Source organism: Pan paniscus, chromosome 14, assembly GCF_029289425.2.
Source record: "Pan paniscus chromosome 14, NHGRI_mPanPan1-v2.0_pri, whole genome shotgun sequence".
Taxonomy (NCBI): domain Eukaryota; kingdom Metazoa; phylum Chordata; class Mammalia; order Primates; family Hominidae; genus Pan; species Pan paniscus.
The window spans coordinates 34,714,916-34,725,901 of record NC_073263.2 but is presented as its reverse complement, the minus strand read 5'-3'; the positions used below and the strand labels follow the sequence as shown (position 1 = coordinate 34,725,901).

The 10,986-nt window shown below is 30.9% G+C and overlaps 1 protein-coding gene across 3 annotated transcripts in view; it reads right to left on the bottom strand.

Moving 5' to 3' along the window:
* The window catches only part of NBEA (neurobeachin), a 707,824-nt gene that overhangs the window by 477,549 nt on the left and 219,289 nt on the right, over nucleotides 1–10,986 (bottom strand). For all 3 annotated transcript variants that reach the window (XM_008952234.4, XM_008952238.4, XM_063595707.1), the window contains exons 23-25: nucleotides 10,252–10,469; nucleotides 7,711–7,864; nucleotides 769–949 (exon numbers count right to left, since the gene is read on the bottom strand). In XM_008952234.4, the coding sequence (XP_008950482.4) occupies nucleotides 769–949; nucleotides 7,711–7,864; nucleotides 10,252–10,469 (553 nt within the window). The remainder of the gene's footprint in view (nucleotides 1–768; nucleotides 950–7,710; nucleotides 7,865–10,251; nucleotides 10,470–10,986) is intronic.

The following is a 10,986-nucleotide window of genomic DNA, read 5'->3' as shown; positions in this document are numbered from 1 at the left end:
TCCTTTCTTGAATCAGAAAGGAATTTTTGATAAAATCTTTAAAAGTTATGGGTGAAAACAGTACATATCAGGAACGTCCTTCCTATTTCATGCCTTGCAGTTCTTATGTCCTGCTCATGATCTAAGGCAAGTACAAAAACAGCAGTTTTCTGGTTGTTTTGAAAGTCTAAATAGTGTAAATAAATGTTCCTTTTAAGAGAGGTAGAAATGGTTCTTATCTAAAGAATTCATTCAGATTTACTAAGAGGTTTCAGTGCTAAAGTTTCACTGCCACACAGATAAAAGGTGAACAGCATGGGTATAACAATGTTTATTAGGGACATTTGTTCACCCCAAGAAACAGTAAGATTGGGATAGTTTATTTTAACCTTCTAGCATTATGTGTATCTGACATGTTTGTGAGGCCAGGACACTACCCTCAGTATTGGTTTACCAAAATTGGATTCATAAATGGATTTGCATTAAAAATCACTTCAATGACAAATGTTAGTCTTACTAATTTTGAAAGAATTCCAAGTATATTTCACTCTTGATTTCAAACTATGAACCATTAAAGATGATCAGTTCTGTGAAATCTCCAATGTGAAGGCATAATTTTTTAAAATTTAGTAATTCTGATTAATTATAAAAATAATCTCTGTATCTCAAGATAATCTCCATATTATATAATCATCAACTTATATCATTAATATTTTATGTACCATAGTGCCTTATAAAGGTGCTCTGTAGATAATTATTTGACATGCACTATTGTTTTAACAGACTTACCTAATCTTAGGCACTGTCGCATTAAACCTCCAGAAGACATGTTTTTCTCAGCTTCAATCTCACTAAAATTTAGAGAGCTTGCAAACACAAGTACATCAACCATAGCCATCAGCCGGCTGAGGAAAGTTACTGCTGTCTCAGCTGACATGCCTTGTGTCACTTCAATATTTTCCAATTCCGTCTTTAAAAAAGTAGAAGATTTAAGTCTTGTTTAAAATTTGGAAATTTGGAAATATAATACATATACATACATACTACAAGTGAACATAAATTTAATATATTTACCATATTTTATAAATAAAATAAATGTTCAACTAATTCCATATATCACCAGAGCTGGTTACCAAATTCGGTTACTTTACCTATCAATTATCCTTGAATAAAGGAAAAGCCCATTTTAAAATCAACATTAGTTTTAAATGTCTTTAGTTATAAAAATGACATCCTAAACTTAAGATCATTTCACAAAGATATTTAGACAGAACCACATATGTGTACTTATACTAGTTTTGTTTTGTAATTTATAAAGATTTTAAATTGATATTTCTTTTCTAAAATCTTCATTCCCATTAATAAAAATATATGCTTTGATTTTTCTTTCCTATAGATGTATAATGAATAATAGGGAAAATACATGGTAATTTAACTTAGTATCAAAATGAGACGGCTGTCAAATTAGAATGCATAACAATTTCTTATCCATTTTAGAATAAACTGAAACTACTAGGTACTTTACATGTACGATAAAACTCTAGAGTAAAAATAATCAAGATCGCTAACTCATCTGTAGATATTTAATTCGTGACTTATAAAACACTAGTAATAAAAAGAATCATAGCATTCTAGATTGGAAAACTGTACTTTCACTAAATTTCTGATTTCAGAGGGAATATTACAAAGCATTGTGTTTCTTAAAATGCACAACTTTATGGTTTTTTAAACAATGTCAACATTTCTTATTTTGTTTTGCACCATGGACTATACAGCATTTTAATTATTTTTGTTCCTTAGGACTAGGCCTCATTTTATCAGTGCCTCAAGGAACCAAGGAAGGGAATACTTCATAAGTAAAAAAAAATTATTTAAATTTTCTGAAAATGGACACACTAGCCATTCCAATCAACATTAACTCTTAACCAAATGATAAATTCAACTACAAGGTTAGCATATGTAATAGGTATCTATTCCTATTTAATGTTCCATTTTGACACTGTTTATAGCCATCCTTATACCTAAACTTCTTCCTGCTTGGAAGAAGCAGGAGCATTAACATGGAAACGTGAGCAGAAAACACTGAAAAAAGAACTCAAAATACTCAAAACATTTCTTGTGCACAAAGTGGGTAATAAAAAGGATAGGTGACTACTACAAGCATTATATAACTAAGCTCAGTTTTAAATGATGTATAAAATGTAACAACCATTCCTCCTTCCATTTAACAGCAAAATAGGGTTAAAACCATTCTCTCTAAAATGAGCCTGGAAAGAGACAGAAATGTGTTTTCAGTTGTTACAACATTATGCCAATTCAGTACACACGGCATAAAGAAATGATTAATTCATTACTTGGATTTTAAAATGCAGATTCTTTACTTCTTAGCACTTCATGAATATACAGCATCACTTCATAATATCAATTAAAAATCTATGACCATGACATAATAGCTCATAAGAAAGAGCAAAAAATTCATTTTAAATCTGTTTTCAATTTTAAATGTTCTATAAAGGAATTTCTGAAGAACTTGGCCATTTCTTAGGTCTATCAAATACTACAAATAATTTTTCAAATGTTAGAATTCAGAATATCTAGATCTGTGTTCACAAATTCTTCATCATTTTGAATCACTGAAATTGCAGATAGCTATCTCTCTATATTCATTATTTAATGGTTTTGAGTGTTTTGACCTGTCAAACTATGCTTTCATTTTAAAATGAGTGAATTATAAATAGAATTATTAAGGTGTCCATATAATCCACCAAAGTGTTTTTTTGACTGAAAAAATTAAATTTTAGAGTAGAAGGCACTTTCAACACAATAGTCTAAAAGAGAATTTGTATTCCATTTTATATAAAAGTAATTTAAAAATGAAGTATGTAAGCATCAAAAGATAGGGCTAAAAAATAAAGATCACTCTCATACAATTATTAAATCTTAAAATAATATATTTCATCCAATTTACTTTCCTTAGAACCAATTAAAATCTGATTGTACATATGACTGTAACACCATTGTGTTCAATATGATAGTTTAGGGATTATTGTGCATAATAAAATAGTAATACATCAATGCATTGGGAAAATAATCCTTTCAATGACTCTTTTAAATATACAAAAGATATGTCTCATGTTAAAGATGATATGAAAACTCAAAATATAACCAAGTCAAAAATTTCATAAATAAGTAAAAATAAAACTTGAAACTGAAAGCTGAAAATTACTACAAAAGTAATACTAACCTTAGAACCCTGGACATGCATTAGACAAAACAGACAACAGACCAAAAAAGTACAAGAAAAGGAAATTATTAAATTAAATGAAAATACAATGTAAAATTGAAACACAAAATAATATATTTAAAAATTATATTTGATTATTTTATTAAAAGCAAAATTCTCAGAAGAGATTTTCATTTTATAAATTATACATGATCAAGGTTAAATATCAAATATTTAGACTTCAACTTATTTTTATTGTAGTAACTCTGCCCAAATAATGTATATAAGTATAGTTCATATATTAGAAATAATGCATACTCTATTTTACAAAACAAGTATCTTTTCCTATAATTAACGGAACATTTTAATAAATAAGCTAACATAATGCCTCTGCAAAATCCCTACCTCAATTCTGGTTTAGGCAGAAATGACTCAGGGAAATGAACTATTTATACCAACCTCTAGAATTTTCTATAAGGAAATAATGTAATTTGTATTCTCAAATATACAGAATGCTTCCTATAGTTGAAAATTCTGAGAAGTTAATAAAATAACAAAATATTTGAGAGATTATAACTTATAAACCACTTTTCCATGCTAGAAAATAACTTGATATACTAAATGAGGCCTGAATATGAATAAAGGTAATTAAATAGGTATTATACTAAGTTTAAGATTCTTATTACATTAATAATTATATTCATTATATTCAAATATCAGATAGAATTAGGTTTCACAATAAAAATCATCAACTATTCTTTCTAATTTTTGACAAGTACATGTGAGTATAAATCTTAAAATATGCTATTTTCATGGTACATTGTATAGGAAAACATATAAAAGCATCCTGAGAATAGTAAAGTATGATCAGTCCTATGACATAAACAAAAGAACAGCAAAACCAACAACATTATTCATAATTTTTCCAAATCTATTTATGATACATTCTGATAATAAAAATAAACTAAAATTAAGACTTTGTTATTTTTGGACAGAATAGAAAAAGCAGCTCTTCTTTCTTATAATTATGAAACTATTAGGAGAGCTAGAAATGTCAGTCTCTACTATTTTTCTGGGACAGAGAAAATTAAGCCCTGAATTAAGCTCCATAATATTCAGTGTTCTGGATGGCTGACTAAAGTGGTCAACTTAAAATCACAAAGTGTGCAATTTGTGGTTGATCCATGTTCTTTGCTTTTCTTTTTCTTCTCCAATTTTTCACTTTCATTTATGACCAAGTTAAACAATATATTAGAGAATAAATGAGAGGATTCAATTAACTAGTCACAGAAACATCAACTAAAAAAATCAACAACAACAAAAATAATGCTGCTTTCCCAAAGCAAAGATTGGCCAAACTACATACTAAGAGGTCTATTTTTTTTCCCTGAGTACAGTTAAAACTATTGGTCTAACTCGGAGATCTGAAACTATTTTTGTAATTTATTTTCTATGCTACATATGAATTTAAGTAATCTGGGCAAAACTGAAACTCCCATAAAGTGCTGCTTCTTCAAGAGTACTAAGTTCAAGGTGCTCAAACTATCATTATAAACAATATATATATATTCTTTTTTTCTTAAGTTTCCATTAAGATATGTACCTTCCAACTAAGATTAAACAGTTCAAAAATTTTCTTCCATGATGATGATACTATAACAGCAATACAAAAATGTTATCTCTAGTATAAATTACTGTACTCATCTAAATTTCCAGGGCAGAAAAGAGACCACTTCTATGTCAATCTCACAGAAACAGCAGACAAAAAATATTTGTTTATGTATTGTCTATTGCTGCTTTTGTACTATCACAGCAGAGTTGACTAGCTGTGACAGATAACAATACTGCCAATGAAACCTAAACTATTTCCCATCTGGCCCCATACACAAAAGTTTGTGAACTACTGCCATAAACCATTATTATTCCTATTTCTTCATAAAATGCACATAAGAATATTCTGAAAAACTATATATATATAAACAAAATTACCAGCTCACTCAAACGTTAGTTTCAAATGTTTCCATCTCTCTTCATATATCTAGGATTAAAATTCTAAAAGCACCTACAAGACAATGTTTCCTTTCAGTAATCTTCACGTTGCCAATGTTTCCTTTTTTCACTTATCCCTTCCAAAATTCTCTTTTGGCTTTTTACACTTTAAATTTAAATATAAAAAGCCCAAATATTCGGTTTAATTTCCCTCATTATTCAACCTCCTCTTTCCCACTTTTTCCCTCTGCTACGTTACAACTTCTAGCAAGAATATTATACAACCCAGTAATACAAAAACAACATTCATAATAGAAAAACAACATTCAGCAGTCAGCACCAATCATAGTTCTACCAGATACAAAATGGGAGAAAGGTTCGGCTATTTCTCTTAAGGAAGCAATTCATTCTAAAAACATAAAACCAGGTATGTTGTACAACCAGGCATAGGTCCAAACAGTTAATGGGCCAAAATAACAGAAATATAGAAATTGAGAAAATAAACAAAGGTTTCTATAATTGAATGAATTCCCAAGCCTGTTGAGATAGTCTAGGTAATAAATAATTTTAAATTCCAAACTATAGTGGTCAAAATTGAATCGTAATAATTTTGGAAGCCAACCTCAAAGTGTCAGTATCTTTACTGTACAATCATCATAAAACAAATAAGCAAATTTGACTGGTGCAATAGTATGTATGTTATAGTTTACTTCATTACTTTAATATTCTATCTTAATAGTTAAAGATCTTTTGCCTTTAAAATTTGGAAAACTATTTAGTAATGTGAATATTTTAAACCTATACAAATTGAAATAACTTATTGCTAAACTGTTTTTTTTACATAAGAAGCATTTTATGTTCCATGCAAAATTTAAAAACATTCAATATTACATTTCAAAGTGAATTTCAATACAACCTTTCAAAAATTTCTTCATAACAAATGATAATTTATAAAACAAAATGCAATTTATATGATCAAGAAAAATGTCACAAAGAAAATATTGATTTATTCAGTCTTCAATATATAAAACAAAAAACACGTTGGCCGGGAGCAGTGGCTCATGCCTGTAATCCCTGCACTTTGGGAGGTTGAGACAGGCAGATCATTTGAGGTCAGGAGTTTGAAACCAGCCTGGCCAACATAGTGAAACCCCATAACTACTAAAAATACAAAAATTAGCTGGGTGTGGTGGTGCACACCTATAATCCCAGCTACTTGGGAGGCTGAGGCAGAGGAATTGCTTGAACCCAGGAGGCGGAGGTTGCAGTGAGCTGAGATCGCCCTACTCTGCTCCAGCCTGGGTCACAGAATGATACTCTGTCAAAAAAAAAAAAAAAAAAAAAGAAAAGAGAAGAAAAAAATGCCCTCTATGTCTCACTATTAGAAAGCATTTTAAAAATCATACACAACTCTCAATTTACCAGAATTTGGTATAAATCACCAGAGGAAAAGAGAGATTAAAGAAAAGGAGTGGTGTATGTATACTTGCACTCTTCACACACCATCAACGATTTATACTGTTCTTCTTAGCTCCATTTCCTTGGTTCGGCTGCTAATTTGATTAAGGCCCTACTGGTGACTTGCTCTGTTGCATTCCTCCTTCTGAACTGGAATGCTTCCCTTTGTGGACTTCTTGAGCAAATTCATGAATAAAACAGAAGAGTAAGGCCTGGGGAAAGTGTGTGAGGATATAGCCTATGGCTGCTAATGTTGAAGTTTCAAGGCTGCTCTGGTGATGGCGGTGGCATTAACAAAAGAACAGTAAGAAAAAGAGTCATGTAGAAAAAGCTTGTTAATGATGAAATACACTTAGAGATCAACTTGGAAACAGTGTCTCACCAACTAAAGCACATCTTAGTAAAATGAAATATTTCCCTCTGGCAAAGGTATGCTTTCTGAGCCTAAGGATGAGTTTCTAATACGGCAACAAGAACGTGGGTAATATGGGAAGCAAAATTCTATATTCTTTCCCATCTGAGCAAGTAGCTATGGAGTCTGCCTTGGTATGAATCAAAGATTTTGTTTTTAATGACAACTAAAATACAAAGTTAACATTGACATATTATATTTTAAATGACATACACAATTAACATTAAATGCCTTTAAAATGTATTATATTAACACATTTCAATGTTTTATATAGAAACAAATCAAGACAAGGCTAGATTTTGTAAAATAAATGTTGAATCAGTAAATAAATGAAAATGTTAAATAACAAGGATTTTAAGAGTTTATTTATACTACAGATTTGAAGAGATATACAATATCTTTGATGAAGAATGCAATACTCTTCTGATGAAGTATTCATCAGAATTACCAGAGAAATATTTTCATAAGCACACACAGCTGGAACCCAACACTGATAAACAAAAGTGGTGGAAATAGAAATTTAAATGGTTAAAAATTTGCCTAAAAAGTACAGGTCTGGTTAAAATATGTTTATAGCCTAGACCACCACTGAAATGCTAAAGTCATGTATTTATAAAATATAACCACTAGATGGAGGCAAAGTACTTACAGTTGGTGATGTAGCAGCAGAGAGCAAAGGTAAAATTCCTCCACAAGCAATGATGATGTTGTCTACCATTTGGGAAATGAGGTGAATTGTGTTATGTACAAAAATAATATTTTCATTGCTATTGACAAAATCCATTACAGACTTTGTGGAATGGCTAAAATACAGAAAACAGAAATGAGTATGTTTTGGCTTACTTAAATGAAAAGCTTAGACAATTAGAATAACAAGTGAAAAATTATAGAACTGTAGGAGCTAGCCATATTTAAAATTAAATTATAAAATAAAGCAATTTATAATTGAGATATCATATTACCAAAAACTAAGCATTCATCTCCACAGGATTTTGTTGTATCCAAGTATATTAACTCATTATATTATTACTTTGCTTGAAAAATACAGTACTAGATTCTAAGACATATGACTGACTCAACAAATTTGGCTAAAAATATTTATTTTGCCAAATCTGATTGTTTTTTGTTGAAAGGCAAAACCTTTTAAATATAAAAAGTATGTCTAATGTTAAAAATAATATGGAAACTCAAAATATAACCAATTCAAAATTTTCATAACCATAAATAAAATTTGAAACCGAAAACCTAAAAATTTAACTGAAAGTTCTATTTTGTAGGCAGTTTCAATCTGTCACATCCCCAATGACTTCAGCCCCACCTTTGACTAGTCACATTGAAATGTATACTGTTAAAGAAGTGACATGATAGGGGAGTATAAATAAATCAGTACAAATTCAAGAACTTATTTAATAAGAAAAGGAAAAAATCTCAAAGTAAGTTGGTAGTACAGTGTTCTCATACAAAACATACAATGTAGATGTCAAAAAAATACCCTGCTTTCGTTTGGTGTCAGTCAAGAATATAATTTTTTTTTTTCTTTTTGAGAAAGGATCTCTGCTGTCACCCAGGCTAGAGTGTAGTGGTGGGATCATGGCTTAGTGCATCCTCAACCTCCCTGGGCCCAGGAGATTCCCGAGTAGCTGGGACTACAGGTGGACACCACCACGCCTAGTTAATGTTTGTGAAAACAGGGTCTTGCCCTGGTCTTGAACTCCTGAGCTCCAGCTATCCTCCCGCCTTGGCCTCCCAAAGTGCTGGGATTATAGATGTGAGCCACCACATCTAGCCTGAACTGCTTTTAATGGGAAAAAAAATAAGATTAAAAAAAAGAAATTACTTCATGGTCAAAATTGAGTCAATAATTCTCACCCTTTTAGAGTTGTGAATTATTATCTATCACTGTGTATCTTAAATTTCAAGATGTTTCTCCCTGTCCTAAAAATAAAGTGCTACCTTTAAAAAATTTAAATTACATTAAATTCTACCTGGGTAATTTCATGAGAGCCCATTAAAGAAAACAAAAACACAGAGTAGGTGGATGGAAAAAAAGCTGAGTATCACTCACTTGGAGGCTACTGATATTATAATTATCAAATTACATAATTTATCTCCATACATTGGTCTTCATGTTAATAGCAATATATTTCATGGTATTTAGGTTTCCTTAGTTACCATCTCTAGGTAATTTATCATATAACAATTAGCAATGAAAGTATATGAGTAGTCTAAGAACAAATTGATCAAATAAAATCAAAAGTAAAATCTTTCTATGGCAGACTTTATTGACTTCTTCCACAACAGTCGTAACTTTTTCCCTGCTAACACACATTTTATATTTTGTTTTATTATTGAGCTTGATTGGGTATAGGAAAGACTAGCCTAACCCTAGTTACTAGTTAATTAACCAGTATTAGTCTCTAAAAGCCAGCCATTATAATCCCATTTTCTTTTTCTGATGATTGAAAGAAGGATGTGATCCTGCTGGCTCACGAGATATAAGGGGGAAATTTCTTGACGGGCTTCTTTTAAAAAAAAGAAGAAAAGAGGAGAAGAAAAAGTGAAAGAGGAGAGAGAAGAAGAGGAGGCAGAGGAAAAACAGGAAGAAGAGGAAGGAAGAAGAGTCATCTCTGCCTTTTAATTTGGGCAGGTTTCTTATGATGAATTGAGGTTGGGAGCTGAAGCAGCCACCTTGAATCCTAAAAGGAAAATGAGGAGAAGCATGGAAGCCAACATTTCTAAGAATGTTGTGCTAGATCATTTAAGTTGCCCTTGCTACTTATATCCATCAACTTCCTAATTGTATTCATGCCTATGTAAATGATGTTCTCTCTTAATTAATTTGTTTCACGTTTACTATTAAAAAATTAAATTGAAAATTTAGAAATGCCATGGTTTAATTTATGTAGATTTGTTGTCTAAGTTATCATCTTTGAACTGATATCCACTAACTGCTTAAATACTACAGGCTCTGAATACACATGTCACAGGGTGATTTTAAACTTTAAACAGTATATATTATAATATTATCACTAATAAATTTAGTACATGGTATTAATTTAAACAAGCTACAAGAAAAATGTGGAAATTCCTTTAATCAAGGCAGATTTTTGGTTTTGTCAAAACCAAATAGAATAGGCAATGGCATATTTTAAATATTTGCTTTTAATTTATAAAAAAGAAATACTTCTACCTCCTCCAAACATGTACATCAGTTTCTAATGCAAATAGTAAATCAGTGAGAAGCCGCTGGTGCATTGGAGACCATTTAAACTCAGGAATACGAAACATTGTAGTCCGTGGACCTGGGCTAAACTGGCGCCGCTGTTCCTCAGTCATTGGCATTCCTCGAAATCCTAAATCAACTCGGAGATCTCGGTCTTGTTGGGTGATAGACCGACCCTGCACAGCCTAAAGAAGGAAAAGATGAACTTTTGTGGAATACAAAAGAAATGCCTCATTTTAAAATGAAACTGTGAGTATAGTAAAGTGAATAATGCTTTAATGCTTTAGCATATGACTTTAGCAGTTTAATATATTTCACATATATTATTCACCTGGTAATTCCTTGCACAGGAAACTTTTTGGGCTGAAGTCTCCATTATTGCTTTTATTTTACTATTGCAGAAACTAGGCAAGATAATCAAATACCTAAAGTTAACACCAAAGTTCACACTGAAAACCAGACCCCTTTACCCCATTAAGAGTCTTTAAATTAGACCACATTACTTCCTTCATGAAGTGAGCATATACACAGTGAAGTATACTGGATATATGTCATCAACTAATTGTAACTAAAGCACAAGATTAGAAAAAATATTACTTGACAGTTTCAAGTTAACTTTGAAGTCTGTTTCACTTACAGTACTTCAATTCAAAAACACAAATGCATTTGATAAGTTAGAAAACAAACCAGAAAAATGTCTAT